This window comes from Nomascus leucogenys, chromosome 12 (genome assembly GCF_006542625.1).
Source record: "Nomascus leucogenys isolate Asia chromosome 12, Asia_NLE_v1, whole genome shotgun sequence".
Taxonomy (NCBI): Eukaryota; Metazoa; Chordata; class Mammalia; order Primates; family Hylobatidae; genus Nomascus; species Nomascus leucogenys.
The window spans coordinates 6,555,193-6,569,844 of NC_044392.1; the positions used below are offsets into that span (position 1 = coordinate 6,555,193).

The 14,652-nt window shown below is 57.7% G+C and overlaps 1 protein-coding gene across 2 annotated transcripts; it reads left to right on the forward strand.

Annotated features, from left to right (window-relative positions):
* Window positions 1-71: 71 nt before the first annotated feature.
* On the forward strand, window positions 72-9,843 carry ZC3H12A (zinc finger CCCH-type containing 12A). Of its 2 annotated transcripts, none has more exons than XM_030823457.1 (6): window positions 72-158; window positions 947-1,424; window positions 5,766-5,905; window positions 7,074-7,308; window positions 7,903-8,009; window positions 8,206-9,843. In XM_030823457.1, exons 2-6 carry the CDS (start codon window positions 982-984, stop codon window positions 9,078-9,080), a joined length of 1,800 nt encoding a protein of 599 aa, XP_030679317.1. In that variant the 5' UTR covers window positions 72-158; window positions 947-981; the 3' UTR covers window positions 9,081-9,843. The 2 variants fall into 2 exon arrangements, with proteins under 2 accessions (XP_030679317.1, XP_030679316.1); XM_030823456.1 differs by having other exon boundaries at window positions 73-158; window positions 944-1,424.
* Window positions 9,844-14,652: the final 4,809 nt, after the last annotated feature.

Here is a 14,652-nt window from a genome sequence, read left to right on the forward strand (position 1 = left end):
GGGGCGGTCTCCCGGGGCGGCCCCGCCCCTTGCCCGCTTCCGCGTCAGTGCCTCACCACCACCTGCCCGCCCGCCGCCCCATATAAAGGCGCGGCCGGCCTTGCCCCCGGGACTCGGCCTCATGGAGACGCCACCGGTCGCCGCTGGCGCACAGCGGGGTGAGGCGCGGCGGGGAGGGCGCGGGCCTCGGCGGGGAGGCGGCAGGGAGTGTTCCGGCGGGGTCCGAGCCGAGGGGAGGGGAGGGTCGGGGTCCTGTTCCCCGGCCCGCCGGGCCTCAGGACCCCTCCAACTTAGCCCAGGTTGGGAGAGCCGGGGAAGAGCACCAGGGTCCGGATCGGGATCGGGGGCCGAGCGAGCGCGGGTCTCGGGCCGGGACAGCCTCGGCGTCACCAGCTCCCGGCAGCCAACCAGAGTTTTCCAACAACTTTTCTCCCCACGGGTCACCCCGGAAACTTGTCCTCCCCGGCTCCGGGAGTCCGGCCACGGGCCTTGCGCTGCCTGGGCCTGAGCTCTGAGTGCCGGACGGGTGGGCGAAAGTGATGGCCTCAGTGGGGAAGGCTTGGGCCCCCGCAACGCACTTCCAGCCCCAGGATTCCATCTGAGAGCCCCGTCCCTGCCTTCTGGGTCCCCTGGGTTGGCGTGGGGGTTCGAGGCTTTCCAGCTGGGGCAGTTCCAGTCTCAGTCCAGACTAAGTTCCGATCTTCGAGCCACCAGCTAACAGCTGGATGACCTTGAGCAAGTTTTTAATGTCTGTGCCTCAGTTTCTCCCTTTATAGAATGGGAATGGGAATGTCTAGCTGGGAGAGCTTTGGAGAGGACAACCTGAACTAATGACACGATGTAGTGTGTAGTGCCACCAGTCCCTCATCCTGCTGGGTGTGGTGACGGGAGGGAGGGTGGGAGACAGCGCTATTCACCGTCCCTAACCCTGTTGGTTGTTCAGTAGGAGCTGTGGCGCGGTGCCTTCCAGGAGTCTGAGCTATGAGTGGCCCCTGTGGAGAGAAGCCTGTCCTGGAAGCCAGCCCCACCATGAGTCTGTGGGAATTTGAGGACAGCCACAGCCGTCAGGGCACCCCCAGGCTGGCTCAAGAGCCGGCCGCTGAGGAGGCCTCGGCTGTGGAACTGCAGATGAAGGTGGACTTTTTCCGGAAGCTGGGCTATTCATCCACGGAGATCCACAGCGTCCTGCAGAAGCTGGGCGTCCAGGCAGACACCAACACGGTGCTGGGCGAGCTGGTGAAACACGGGACAGCCACCGAGCGGGAGCGCCAGGCCTCACCGGACCCCTCCCCTCAGCTCCCTCTAGTCCCGCGGGGTGGTGGCACCCCTAAGGCTCCCAACCTGGAGCCTCCACTCCCAGAAGAGGACAAGGAGGGCAGCGACCTGAGACCAGTGGTCATCGATGGGAGCAACGTGGCCATGAGGTAAGTGTCACTTCTGTGGCCAGGACACATGAGGTTCGCATCTCTCCTGTGGCCAGGACACATGGAAGGATGACTGTCTCTGCAGCTCTGGTGGGCTGGAAGGAGTGACTTTCTTCTTAGGGACTGGTCTAGAGGGAGGGAAAGCCTTTTATGAGGCTTGCCTAGGGTCGCGCTACTGGTAAGTGACAGAGGCAGGGCTCCAGCCCAGGTCCCTCTGTCTGCAGAGCTCACCTTATGCTGTGGGTCCCTCCCTGAGGCCAGCACTGTGTCTCCACTCCTCTCCTGTAATGTGAGGTAGGGCTGTAAAGGGGACCAGCCCGTGGGCAGCTGCTCACTCACCCCTCGGAACCTGATCTCAGGTGGGTGTTGTGAGGAGGGAGTGTGCACATCCCGGAGAGGAGCAAGCGTTCAGGAACCATAGTAGTGGTGGTAGCAGTTGTTGTTGTTATTTCAGGGGCTGGGCTTCTGAGGCCTTCTTATCTCAGACCTGGGCTCCCACGAAAACAGGTCCAGCGACTGTGTCCAAGAGTGACCTCAAGGCTGGGTCCAGCTTTACATGGGTTGTGGGCAGGTGGCCTGATGCTCTGGCCTCAGGCGAGCTGCAACTTGGATCCCTACTGACTCAGCTGAAGCAGCCTGGGCTGGACCGGTCTCTGGAGGTTCCCCGGGGCCAGAGCCAGGACTCAGCCCCCAGTGACTCCCACCCCCATCCCCCAGCACAGGAATGGGGTGGCGGGGTAGGGGCAGAGAGGGAAGCCAGGGCTGCTGCTGATCTTGGGAAACCCAGACTTCTCCCGTCAATCCAGGCTCCACCCTCTGGCCCCACTTTTTTCCCAGTTCCCTCCAAGGCAGGCTGATGAGTCAGTGCTGGGTGGATGGCTCACAGGGAAAAGTTCCTGTTGGCATGGACGGGGAGACCCCAGACATGGGGTTGAGAAGGGATGATTTTCTGGCTGCCCTAAGGGAGCTCCTAGGGGGGCTGCCCGAGGCTGGCAGGACATCAGCCTCTGCCCTCCCTGATTTGTGCCCCCGTGGGACAAGTTCACTGTCCAGCTGGCCCTGGCCCAGCTCAGCAGGCATGCAGCTGAGCCCTCTTCCCTCCTTCTGTCACCTTCAGGCCAGTCTTCCTCTCTCTGACTTGGGCTGAGCCTGGGTGGGAGGCTGAGAAAATCCAGTTTCCATGCCAAGAGGCAGCAGGTCACAGCCTGTGCTTCGAGATTAGCGGGGGTCCCTCTCAGCGTCCAGCCTCATGTGGCTGGGCTAGGAGCTAGGTTGGATCTGTGTGACTCCTCCCTCTGGAGGTATGGGCCAGGAGTGGCTGAGCCCTGGGATCAGCCGTGTGCAGTGTATGTTTGTATCCAGAAGGAGGAGGGACATGGGAGGAGGGGCTGTGATAAGGGGTGCTCAGAGGAGCCTGCTCTTGAGAAGCAGAGCCACGCACCCACCTCGGGGGTTTCTGAGCTGGGGTAGTGGCAGGAGGGGAATTCCAGCCTCAGACTTCCTGTCTCAGCTGCTACTCGGTTCCTGCCTGGCCACCCCCCCACCCCAGGGGCAGGCGGGCTAGCCCCCATCATATGCAAATCATGGGGAAATTCACCTCTGTTTCCTTCTAAGGGAATTTTTTTCCACTCGCCAGGCCCAGCCCAGGCATATCTTTTCACCTGGGGAGGCTGGCCCAGCCCTGCCCTCTGTCCTGGGGCAGGAGCAGCCTAGCTGGAGTCTTCTACACACACATCCTATCAGTGTCTGCTTAGCCAGGCTGGGGGACCCTGACCTTACAGACAAAGAGAACTGGAGTGGGGACAGGGATGTCTGGTTTTCCTGTGCCAGCAGCGCTTCTTCCAGTGCCGTGAAAGAGACTAAAGCTAGCCGTAGGGGGGCACTCCAGGCCTCATGTGCTCTACCAAGAGGAGGGCTCTGATAGCGCCCACTGATCAGTTTTTCCATCTGCTGAGGGAATATTCAGCTGCTAGGGCTGCTGAGAACCGACTTGTCCCCAGCCAAGATTTTCAGTGCCCACAGGCAGTGCACTGCCCTGAGAGCCCTGGCATCCCATTAGTTCCCAGTGCTCCAAGATACTAGCCTAGGATCATGTGCCCAGAGGGAGGCGGGTGGGCGGATACATGCGCACACTGCATACCTGAGACGAGGAGCCGGGCCTGGGGTGACCCAGCTGCCATGGTTCTGAGAGGCAGGGCCGAAGGCCCAGGGAAGGGGGGTGATGTGATGGGGGAAGCACTGGGCATTGTGAAGACACAGACCAGGGACCTGACCCATCGTGGCAGGTCAGGGAAGTCTTCTCAGAGGCAGTGACATCTCACAAGGGTGCTGAAGGAAGAGCAGGAGTTTGCCAGCGGCATTGTTTCTCCCGTTCGCCGCCTGTCTCTCATAACACGCTTTGTTCAAACTCAATTTTGGGAGCTTTGTTCTCCCAAATAAATTCTGGATCTTCTGTTAGAGACAGGAAGGCAACCAAGTGGCCCAGACCTGGGTTCAAGTTCTGACTGTCTCTTACCACTAGCCAGGTGACCTTGGACGAGTCCCAGAGCCTTCCTTTCCTTCACGGTAGCAAGCCCTGTAAGAATGAAGCCATATATCTGGCCACCAGTGGGAGCTCGGTGCCTGCGAATCCCTGCTCGTTCCCTGTGATCGGGGTCTGTGCCTGCCTTTGTACCTGCCTGAGCACTGACCTACAGGGTGGTGATAAGCATAGGCCCTGGGCCTGCGTCACTGTTCCACCGTTAACTGCTGTGTGACCCTGGTGACTAAGCTGCCTTCTCTGGACCACAGTTTTCATCTGAAAAACAGGGAAGGGGTTGATGACGGTATAGTGCCCTCCTCACAAGCTTGCTGATGATTCAGTGTTAGACACTTAGAGCAGGGCCTGGTTCACAGCTCTCAGCAAATGGGAACTTTTATTATAAGCAGGCTGGCAGATACGGCAGGGGGACCGGGGAGGATGAGTGCTGCCCTGCGCTGGACTTTGTCTCCCCTACAATTTGGAGACCTTCAGACCCTGGTGCCCCAGCCTTGCCTCCAAACAGCCTCCATGGCCCCCAGCTGCCCCACCTCCCTCCCTACCTTCTCTTAGGGCTCCAGCTATCACCCCTTACTTCCCCCACTCCCATTAAAGACACCCACAGGATGTGGTTGGCCCTGGACTTGCCTCTTTTGCGTAACATTTATTCTGTTTTATTTGCCAAATATGAGAGTCTAAGCTGTTCACTGAGGGGGCAGTGAGAGGTGGGGCTGCTGGTCCTAGGAGCTCTTCCATGACACCTAGTGTTAACTGGGAGCCCCAAGCCCCAGTCCCCCATCCCTCAGGAAATCCAGTTGGAACCCCTACTTTGCAGGGCCATCTTTGGCGTGAAGCCACCAGGAAAGCTGTCCCGCTGACTGACCCCTCTTAAGGAAGCTGCAGACTGCTGGGCCCATTTTCAGATAGAGGAACGGACAGCTGCGGCAGCCCAGGAGCCCCGCCAGGCTTCCTTCTGGGTGCAGCCACCTGTGGGTGGGGCGCGGCCTGGTCTGAGACCAAGGCAGGGCCCATGCCTTATTCAGCTGTCCTTGCTAAGAGTCCCCTAGCATCTTCCTGACGATTCTGCCTTGGGGTGAAGAGGCATTTGGGGGAATTGCAGTATCCTTTCACTTTCAGACTGAAAGGCTCCTGGGGAGCCTGCTCCACTCCGGTGCTTTCTGTCCCATGCTGAAGGCTGGAGTCGCCAGCCCCTTCCCCTTTGCCCTTCTCAGGCCCCAGCCCCTGAGGTGTGTGTGAGGACTGAACTTTAATCCGGAACAATCTGGTTTCTCCCCGGTCAGCCCAGCCGGTGCTTCCCCCGCCCCCACCCACGCTGCAAGAGGCGAGGGAGGGGTGGTGACTCAGTGTGCATGTGTACATCTGTCCCTGTGGTCCCGGCAGCTCGCCGGGTGGGGCAGGAACCAGAAGTCTCCCGGCACCTTTCCCCCACCCCCAGGTGTGTTGCAAGTGGCCTGGCCCTCCCCCACTGTGGGGAGCAGTGCTGCCAGCTTCCTGGGCGCTTCCTCACTTTCAGGAGATGGAGCCTCAGGGAAAGTCCCGGCGGGGCCTGGCCCTCCTGGAGCTGTGGGAAATGGCACTGGGAATGGAGGCCTTGGCCTGGGACCCCACCTGCAGAGGGCCAGGGCCTGAGCCCTGGGGAAAGGGGAAGGGGCTGGTGACTCCAAAGGGGAAGGGACTGCTCACCACCACCACCAAAGCCAGGGCAGGGGTGGGGTGTGACCACCTCCCTCCTCCTGCTCAGGCCTAGGGGGTGGCAGGCTGGCCATCAGTGTGGGCTAACCCTGTCCTCCTCTCCATCCCAGCCATGGGAACAAGGAGGTCTTCTCCTGCCGGGGCATCCTGCTGGCGGTGAACTGGTTTCTGGAGCGGGGCCACACAGACATCACAGTGTTTGTGCCATCCTGGAGGAAGGAGCAGCCTCGGCCCGATGTGCCCATCACAGGTGAGTGGTGCCTCTGGAGGTGGGATGGTCTCACTGCCCCAGCAGCCCTGGTTCTCCCCAAGAGAGACCCTCTGGGAGTGACCTACAACTTCTAGAACTCCAGCAGGGACCAGCATTTCTTTTCTCAGTTTTTTCCGTCCTTAGCAACCTGCTCTGAATGGTGGTCATTGGAGGTCACCTTGTCCAGTCTTCTGCCTCAGATCTGGAGCCCCTCCCTCATCCTACTGGTGGGTGGGTCACTCTTTCAACATCCCCAGTGGCAGAAGGGCAGTGCCACATAGTGGTTAAGCCTGTGGGCTCTGAGTCGAGACAGCCAGAGTTGGAATCCTGGCTCTGTCCCCTCTTGGTGCCCTGGCCTGGACAGGGACCTCTGTTAGCCCTGCTCTGAGCCACGTGCTCCTCATCTAAAACATGGGGTCGGTGTCGGCGGAAGGTGTTGACAGCAGTGCCTTCCTCGTGAGGTCATATAACACATGGTAAGTGCTGAGAAGGGTACCTGGCACATGGTAGATCCTCAGTGTATGTTAGCTGTTACGACTGTTCTTGCAGGAGCCCCCAGCCTTTGGAGGTAAAAACTGAATCAGTTTCTCTAGAAGTCTTGAGATCTGGGGGCAGCCTGTCTGGGACTGTAGGCTCCAGGAAGAGGGGCCCTTTCCACTTGCACACATCTGTGTCCCTGTGGTCCCAGCAGCTCCCCAGGTGGGGCATGGTGAGTGGCCTGACTTTTCCCCACCATGGGATTTAGTGACCTTATCCTGGCAATGCAAGGGACAGAGCCAAGATACTTCTCCCACCCCAGAGCAAGCTGGGGCTGATTCACGGACCCCTCAGAACAGGCTGGATGAAAGCCAAAGCCAAGACCACATCTGGCTTGAACAGGCCTGATGTCCAGAGGCAGAAAAGGAACAAGGCCAGCTCTGTGCTTGGAGCCTATGCCATGCGGGCCCTGCCGCCTGTGCTCAGATGTTCTTGGTCTTCAGGCAGCAAACTGTGCCAGGCCAAGGGAGGGGCTAGGGCATGGAAGAGGCCTCAGCAGAGTTAGTTCTTGCCCCCATGACCTTGGCGTTAACCACTCCTGTGCGTGGCCACCAGCAGGTTAGGGAGCCCTGTAGGCCTGGCTCTGGGTCCTGCTAGGCCCTGACCTGTGTGCACCCCTGTCACCTCCCAGACCAGCACATCCTGCGGGAACTGGAGAAGAAGAAGATCCTGGTGTTCACACCATCGCGGCGCGTGGGTGGCAAGCGGGTGGTGTGCTATGACGACAGATTCATTGTGAAGCTGGCCTACGAGTCTGACGGGATCGTGGTTTCCAACGACACGTACCGCGACCTCCAAGGCGAGCGGCAGGAGTGGAAGCGCTTCATCGAGGAGCGGCTGCTCATGTACTCCTTCGTCAATGACAAGTACGTTCCCTCCCAGAGGCCCTGACAGACTTGGGGTCCACAGGGGAAGCCAGAGATGCCCTTGGCAAGGGTGGAGCTGGGGGCTGGGCTCTGCGGGGCCCTGTTGCCATGGGAGGTTGCGGTCTTGGCTCCAGGCAGCTTTGAGAGTGAGACGGACAGCTCACCACATAGGAGAAATCAGACCGGGACCAGGCAGGCTGTGGGGTGGAGAGAGTGGCTAATTTGGGAGATAGAGCCGTAGCACTTATGAGGGGATGTGGTTGATGGTTCCAGGTGGCCTTTCTACGAACCAACATGGCATCTCTCGAGCAGAGGCCATGGGCCAGTGGGTACGGGCTGCCATCCCCCCGATGACCTCAGAGAGGGTGTTCCCCTAAAGGTGCCCATGGGCTGTGGCCCTCTAGACCGGGGATCCCTTTCTCCTCCCTTGGTATGATCCCACCCATAGAGCAGTTTTGGGGGGTCCTGGACAGGCCCCAGTTTTAGGTGTCACTCTCCTGTTCTTCCCAGCAAGGCTTGCCATCGGCCCCTTCTCAGCAATTAGAAGTCCCTGCATGGCTGGCACCTCCAGAGAGTTCTTTGCACCTTCTGCAGGTTTATGCCCCCTGATGACCCACTGGGCCGGCACGGGCCCAGCCTGGACAACTTCCTGCGTAAGAAGCCACTCACTTTGGAGCACAGGAAGCAGCCGTGTCCCTATGGTATGGAACCCAGCCTGCCCTCCCCGGCCCTCCTCACTCCTGCCCTTCCTCTCACCTGTCTGCCTGTGCCTTGTTTTCCTCTTGGGGACCTCCACCATTGGACCACCCAACCCCATTTCCTGTGCCACCCCTTCCTTGCTTTCACCCCTGGTTCTGAAGTGCCCCTGCTTAGAGTCCCTCTTGATTCCTCTTCCAGGGAGGAAATGCACCTATGGGATCAAGTGCCGATTCTTCCACCCAGAGCGGCCAAGCTGCCCCCAGCGCTCTGTGGCAGATGAGCTCCGCGCCAATGCTCTCCTCTCACCCCCCAGGGCCCCAAGCAAGGACAAAAGTGGCCAGCGGCCTTCACCTTCATCCCAGTCCAGCTCTCTGCTAACAGAGAGTGAGCAATGCAGCCTGGATGGGAAGAAGCTGGGGGCCCAGGCATCCCCAGGGCCCCACCAAGAGGGTCTAACACAGACCTATGCCCCATCAGGCAGGAGCCTCGTACCTAGCGGGGGCAGTGGCAGCAGCTTCGGGCCCACAGACTGGCTCCCGCAGACCCTGGACTCACTCCCGTGCGTCTCCCAGGATTGCCTGGACTCGGGTATTGGCTCCCTGGAGAGCCAGATGTCGGAACTTTGGGGGGTTCGAGGAGGAGGCCCTGGTGAGCCGGGCCCACCCCGAGCCCCTTACACGGGCTACAGTCCCTATGGATCCGAGCTCCCAGCCACTGCGGCCTTCTCTGCCTTTGGCCGGGCCATGGGTGCTGGCCACTTCAGTGTCCCTGCCGACTACCCACCCCCGCCCCCTGCCTTTCCGCCTCGAGAGTACTGGTCTGAACCGTACCCACTGCCCCCACCCACACCAGTCCTTCAGGAGCCCCCAGTGCAGAGCCCAGGGGCTGGCAGGAGCCCATGGGGCAGGGCAGGCAGTCTGGCCAAGGAGCAGGCCAGCGTGTATACCAAGCTGTGTGGTGTGTTTCCCCCGCACCTGGTGGAGGCTGTGATGGGGCGCTTCCCACAGCTCCTGGACCCCCAGCAGCTGGCTGCCGAGATCCTCTCCTACAAGTCCCAGCACCCCAGTGAGTAAGCTGCCTGTGGCTGGCAAGGACAGCACCCCCAGCCTCCAAGGGCCGTCAGGCTGGGCCTTGGGCCATCGAGTAGCCCATTCCCAGCCCTGAGGCCCACCCCGGAGGCTGGACAGAGGGAGGATTCAAGTCGGGAAGGAAACCCACAAACCAAAGATACTGTAGGATTGGTTCTGGCCCATGCAGCACCTCTAGCTGTCTGCCTCAGTGGGTCAGAAGCGATCACCCTGTTGATACACATTGTATCTCTGTAGTTTAAGGAGACGCTGCCGGTAACGGCGTCGGTCCGTAGCTGAGGCCCAAACCGTCTTTTCTCTCAGAGGGTGGGGAGGGAGGTGGGGGCAGCAGAGGCCTGGGCTGGGTGCTCTGTGCACGCCACCCCACTTCCGCCCTACCCCTGGGACGTTGGCCTTGGCTGGCTAGTTGGGCACCGTGTGCCTGCCCTCCAAGGGCCTCCTCTACGCCAATGAGGCCTCATCTGTGCTCTCGCTGGGCACGTGGCTTCATGTCAGTAAGCAAGATGCTTCTTAAAAACCCACCTTCTGCCCCACTCTGTTCCTTATCCTGCTGCCCCTGTAGGGGTCAAGGGCCCTCTGTCTACACCCTCTCCTCTTCCATCCTCTATTCAGAGTCATCTCGCCCTTCCCCACAGGTGGGGGAACCTGTGTATGTTTGTGTACACATGTAAATTGTAAATATTTTAAGCAGAAAGTCCTTACCTCCTGTAACACATCAATAAAGTACAATCATTGTGGGCCCTTTCAAGAGGTATTTGTCTTTGTTATGCTCAGGGCGTTGGGCTGGCCTCTGGGTGAGGAAAGGCCAGCAGGTGTGCACCCCGACCTGTCACCCCAGGAGGAAGCCCCTCCACACCAGCTCCCTGACCCTTCTCTGGAAGGAAGATTTCTAACATTCACCAGGAATGCATAGCCCCTTGGGGATGGGGCATCTTTCCCGAGGCCTTGGTCTGGGCCTTGTTAGGAGGTGTCCATGGACGCACGAGCGGGCAGGGGGCTGGAGGGGGCAGTTAGGCAGCAAAAGTATAAAAGGCTTTGGAGTCCAGTTTTATCTGCAAAGAGAAATCTTATTTACAATATACTTGGGCTTCTGTTTGTTTTTGTGGGACAGGAAGCTAAAATACCAGACTGTCCACTTCATTATCAGCCACTCGGCAATGCTGAATGACTTGCCCAAGGTCCCACAGAGGAAGGACAGACTGGGGCAGGGCCTTGAGTCCTGGTTCTGGTCCCCAAACCAGGGGGGACAGGAGGGGTGGGCCTGGACACTAGTTGGCAGCAACTCAGGGCCTTGCAGGGATTGGGGAGGTGAAGGTACCCTCAGCCCCACACCTCACAACTCTCCTAGGTTTCAATATCCACATAGGAATCCTTCCAGGCCAGGCATGCTGGCTCACGCCTGTAATCCTAACACTTGGAAGGCCAAGGTGGGCAGATTGCTTGAGCTCAGGAGTTCGAGACCAGCCTGGCCAACATAGGGAAAGCCTATCTCTACAAAAAATACAAAATTGGCTGGGTGTGGTGGCATACACCTGTAGTCCCAGCTACTTGGGCTACGGCAGGAGGATCACCTGAACCTCAGGAGGTAGAGACTGCAGTGAGCCATGATTGCACCATTGTGCTCCAGCCTGGGTGACCAAGTGAGACCCTGTCTCAAAAAAAAAAGGAATCCCTCCAGCATGGCAGCTGAAAGGACCACCCTACCCACCTGGTCAGCAGCAGATGCCCAGCAACCCCACCTGCCAAGCCCCCTCTGTCTCTGCACACCACAGTGGAGCCTTGAGGCTGCCTGGAAGAAATAGGGAGTGTTCTCGCCTCTCTTCCCATCCCAGCTGCCAGCTGGCCATAGCCTTGGGAGTTCATATTTGCCTACTTGCTTCTTGACCAGAGCTGAACTCTAAGCCATTTGCTGCTTCTGCTGTGTGTGGGGAGGGATGGGCAGTGGGCAGCAGGTCCTGACTGGCTGTGCCGTGTCTGGAGGCCGAGTCTGGCCCTGCTGGTTCACTGACAGGCACTGGCAAGGGTGGCAGAGCCCATGTGGCAGGTGCCTGAGGGGCTGGGATCTGGGGAGGACTGGTCAGTTCCATGCCCCGCTGGCCTGAGCTTGCATCCTGTGCTTTCCAAGCAGGCTTAGATGCTCCTCCAGGCCTCTTTCTGAGTCTGCCAGGCAGTGACTCCGAGGCTACCAGGCCCAGTGCCCCAGCTGTTTCTTTCCCAAGAATTGGGCTTTAACTCCAAAGTTTTCCCCATCACCTCCTGCTCCACTGCCCATTCAAGCAGCTTAGGTAGGTGGTATTTGCTCACAGGGCCTCAGTCTCCCCACCTGCAAAAGGGACACAATGGTCCTTGCCTCTTTCTAGATTTGAGAGAATAACCCAGTTCCTGTGAAAGGAGGAGAGGGAGGGGCCCTGGATTGAAGCCCCCATCACTAGCGATGCAGTCCTGGGCAACCCACTTCCCTCTCAGAGCCTCAGTTTCCTGCCTCTTCAGAGGCAGCTTCCCTCCAAGAGGGGGACAGGGATGGAATGTGACTACCGCATGCTGGAAGAGATCAAACTCTAGGGAGCTGCCCCAGTTGCTCTTTCCTCCTCTTGTTTTCCTGGTTCCAGGAGCCAGAAGCTGATGGGGAAACCAGTGAGTATGCAAATTCTGGCACTATTGGGAAATGATCCTGGGGAGCTCACAGAGGACAGCCTCCCACTGCCCTCCCCCACACCCCCGCAGGCCCCCCACCTTGCCCTTGGGCTCTCACCAGCGGGGGCGAACCCTGAGTTTTATTGCGAGTTCTGTCTCGCACACATCGGTTAACCCCTCTTGGAGTGAAGCCAGGGTGACTATGGCCAATCTGTCCTCAGAAAACCTCCCAGCCTCCCTAGCAGAGAGCAAACGAGCCCACAATGGGATGAAAGATCCCTGCTCTGGATGTCCCAGCCCAGTCCCCATCCCACTTCTCTAGAGTGGGGGAAACTCAGGAGTCCCTAAAGACCTGGGGACCTAAACTAGGAGCAGAACTTTAGAGGTCCAGGGCAGCAGTTCTCCAATCCCCCCCCCCCCCGCCAGTGCTGCTCACACCCCCCTCGTTTAAGTCTCCTGCAGGGGGGGACGGTGGTGTCTGGGAAGGGGCCAGTACTCCTCACTGCAGCTGCCACTTCCCTCCTCTCCCCCCAGCAAAGTTCTCAGCCCTCCCCTCCCCAGGCCTCCTGGAAAAGCCAGCACTTGTCTTCTGTACACAGAAGGGAAAGACCCTAGCCCTGAGGGAGGTGCTGGGCAGGACTCTACCAAGACAAGAGTGAGCAGTAGAGAAAGCGGGACTTGGGGGGCACATATCTAGGAGCTTCGGGGAAGGAAGTGGTGCAATCAGCCTCAGCCCTGGGCCCAGCTGGTCCCTAGAGACGCTTCACCAAAAGAAGGCAGCCCAAGGACACTAGCACTTTTGTCCCAGGGCTTCTCAAACTTCTGGCTTTTTTCTTGGACCATAGCAGAGTGGGTGGAGTAGAGGGTGGCAAGGGCCTGTTCTGGGGACCTCCCAGTTCATGGGAAGGGTGTGGGAGATTTGGCTGAAAGAGGCAGGAAGTAGGGCCCTACAACTAAGGAAACCCAAGCCATCCCAGGCCATGGCATGTAAATCCTTCCAGCTAGTTCCTGAATGGGAGGAGGCCCCAGGCTGTCATCCTGAGGTGTGGCCTTGTTAAGCTCCTCTCAAGGCAGCTGCTGGTGATCTTAAACTGCTCATCCATTTAAGAAATGTCAGCAAAACGAGGCGGGAGGAAAGGATCAGGCGCCCCACCCCACACTAATTTGGGCACATTGCTGGGAGGTCAAGTCACTGGGAATGGTGCAAGGGCTCTAATTCTGGCTGCTCCTGGGCTGCTTGTGGGGCCGTGCCTGCCACCTGCCGGCGCTTCCTGGTACTGCTACCCATGGAGCCAGGGGCCTGCCCACCAGCTCTGGCCTGGAAATGAAGGGCCTAGATACAAAGATCTTCCAGCAGGATCTGAAAACAATAATTTAAGGAGAATAACATGGGAAGTAAAGTGCTAAGGCAAAAACAGGGAATTCTTAATGGCATTTGCAGCTCCGCCCTGGAAAGAAACACCAGAGGTCACTGTCATGCCTTCTACAAAGTCTAAAGCTCTAGAAAGTTTCAACTGTTCCAGGTAACAAATATCCCAAGAAAAACTCTCAGGAACTGAAGGAATAAAAAGGAAAGGAGAAAAAAATATAAACATTGTTTTTTTTTTTTTCAAGACAGGGCCTTACTCCGTCTTCCAGGCTGGAGTGCAGTGACACAATCACAGCTCATTGCAGCCTCGACTTCCCAGGCTCAGGTGATTCCCCCACCTCAGCCTCCCGAGTAGCTGGCACTACAGGCATGTGCCACTATGCCTGGGTAATTTTTTGCTATTTTTGTAGAGATGGGTTCACCAAGTTACTCAGGCTGGTCTTGAACTCCTGGGTTCAAAAAAAATCCAACCACCACAGCCTCCCAAGGTGCTGGGATTTTACAGTCATGAGCCAACACGCCCAGTTATTTTTTTATGTTTGTTGTTTTTTTTCAAGGGATCTTCTTTTTCTGGAGACAAAGTCACTCTGTCACCCAGACTGGAGTGCAGCGGCATGATCACAGCTGACTGCTGTCTCGACTTCCAGGGCTTAAGCGATCCTCCCACACCACAACACCTGGCTAATTTATTTTTTGTAGAAACAGGGTCTTACTCTGGTTGCCCAGGCTAGTCTTGAACTCCTGGGCTCAAGCGATCCTCCCATCATGGCCTCCCGCCATCCTCCTGCCTTGGCCTCCCAAAGTGCTGGGATTACCGGCATGAGCCAGCATGCCTGGCCTCACTGCTGAGAATTTACCCTGCAAGTACTCTTACTTGCAAAATGATGCATCTAGGGCTATTCAATCTGACACTGTCTGAAATAGCAAAAGATGGGAAACAATATTAATGCGATCAACAGAGGACTGATTAAGTAAACTTTGGTATACACACGCAACGGAATATAAAGTAGCCAATAAAAATAACGAGGCAGTTGTACACATGGAATGTTTTCTGTGCTAGATTGCTAGATGAAAAAACAAGGAGAGAACAGTGTACACAGCATGCTGCCATTTCTGTGAATAGACACACGCATGTGTGCATACTGCTCATACACATGCAAAGGTCCTCAGAAAGGACATAATGGAACTCTGGGGTTGCCTCTGGGAAGGGGAACTGATAGCTGAGGGACAGGAGCACTTCCTTTACCCTGAATATACTTCAGTGCCATTTGAGCACATGCTATTTGCATGAAATGTTTATGTCCCCCCAAAATTCATAGGTTGAAATACTAACCCCCAAAGTGATGGATTAAGTGGCTTTGGGGTGCTTAAATTATGAGGACAGAATGGTCATAAATGGGATGAGTGTCCTTATAAAAGAGGCCTGAGGAGTCAGGTGTGGTGGCTCACGCCTGTAATCCCAGCACTTTGGGAGTCTGAGGCAGAAAGATGGCTTGAGCCCAGGAGTTTGAGACCAGACTGGGCAACAAAGTGAGACCCTGTCTCTAAAAAAAT

Bases quoted from the DNA above. Each gene is read 5' to 3' on its own strand.
- ZC3H12A (XM_030823457.1), top strand. From the start codon at position 982: ATGAGTGGCCCCTGTGGAGAGAAGCCTGTCCTGGAAGCCAGCCCCACC. The intron at 5,906-7,073 runs GTGAGTGGTGCC...GTCACCTCCCAG, and splicing joins GCCCGATGTGCCCATCACAG to ACCAGCACATCCTGCGGGAA. The intron at 8,010-8,205 runs GTATGGAACCCA...TTCCTCTTCCAG, and splicing joins GAAGCAGCCGTGTCCCTATG to GGAGGAAATGCACCTATGGG.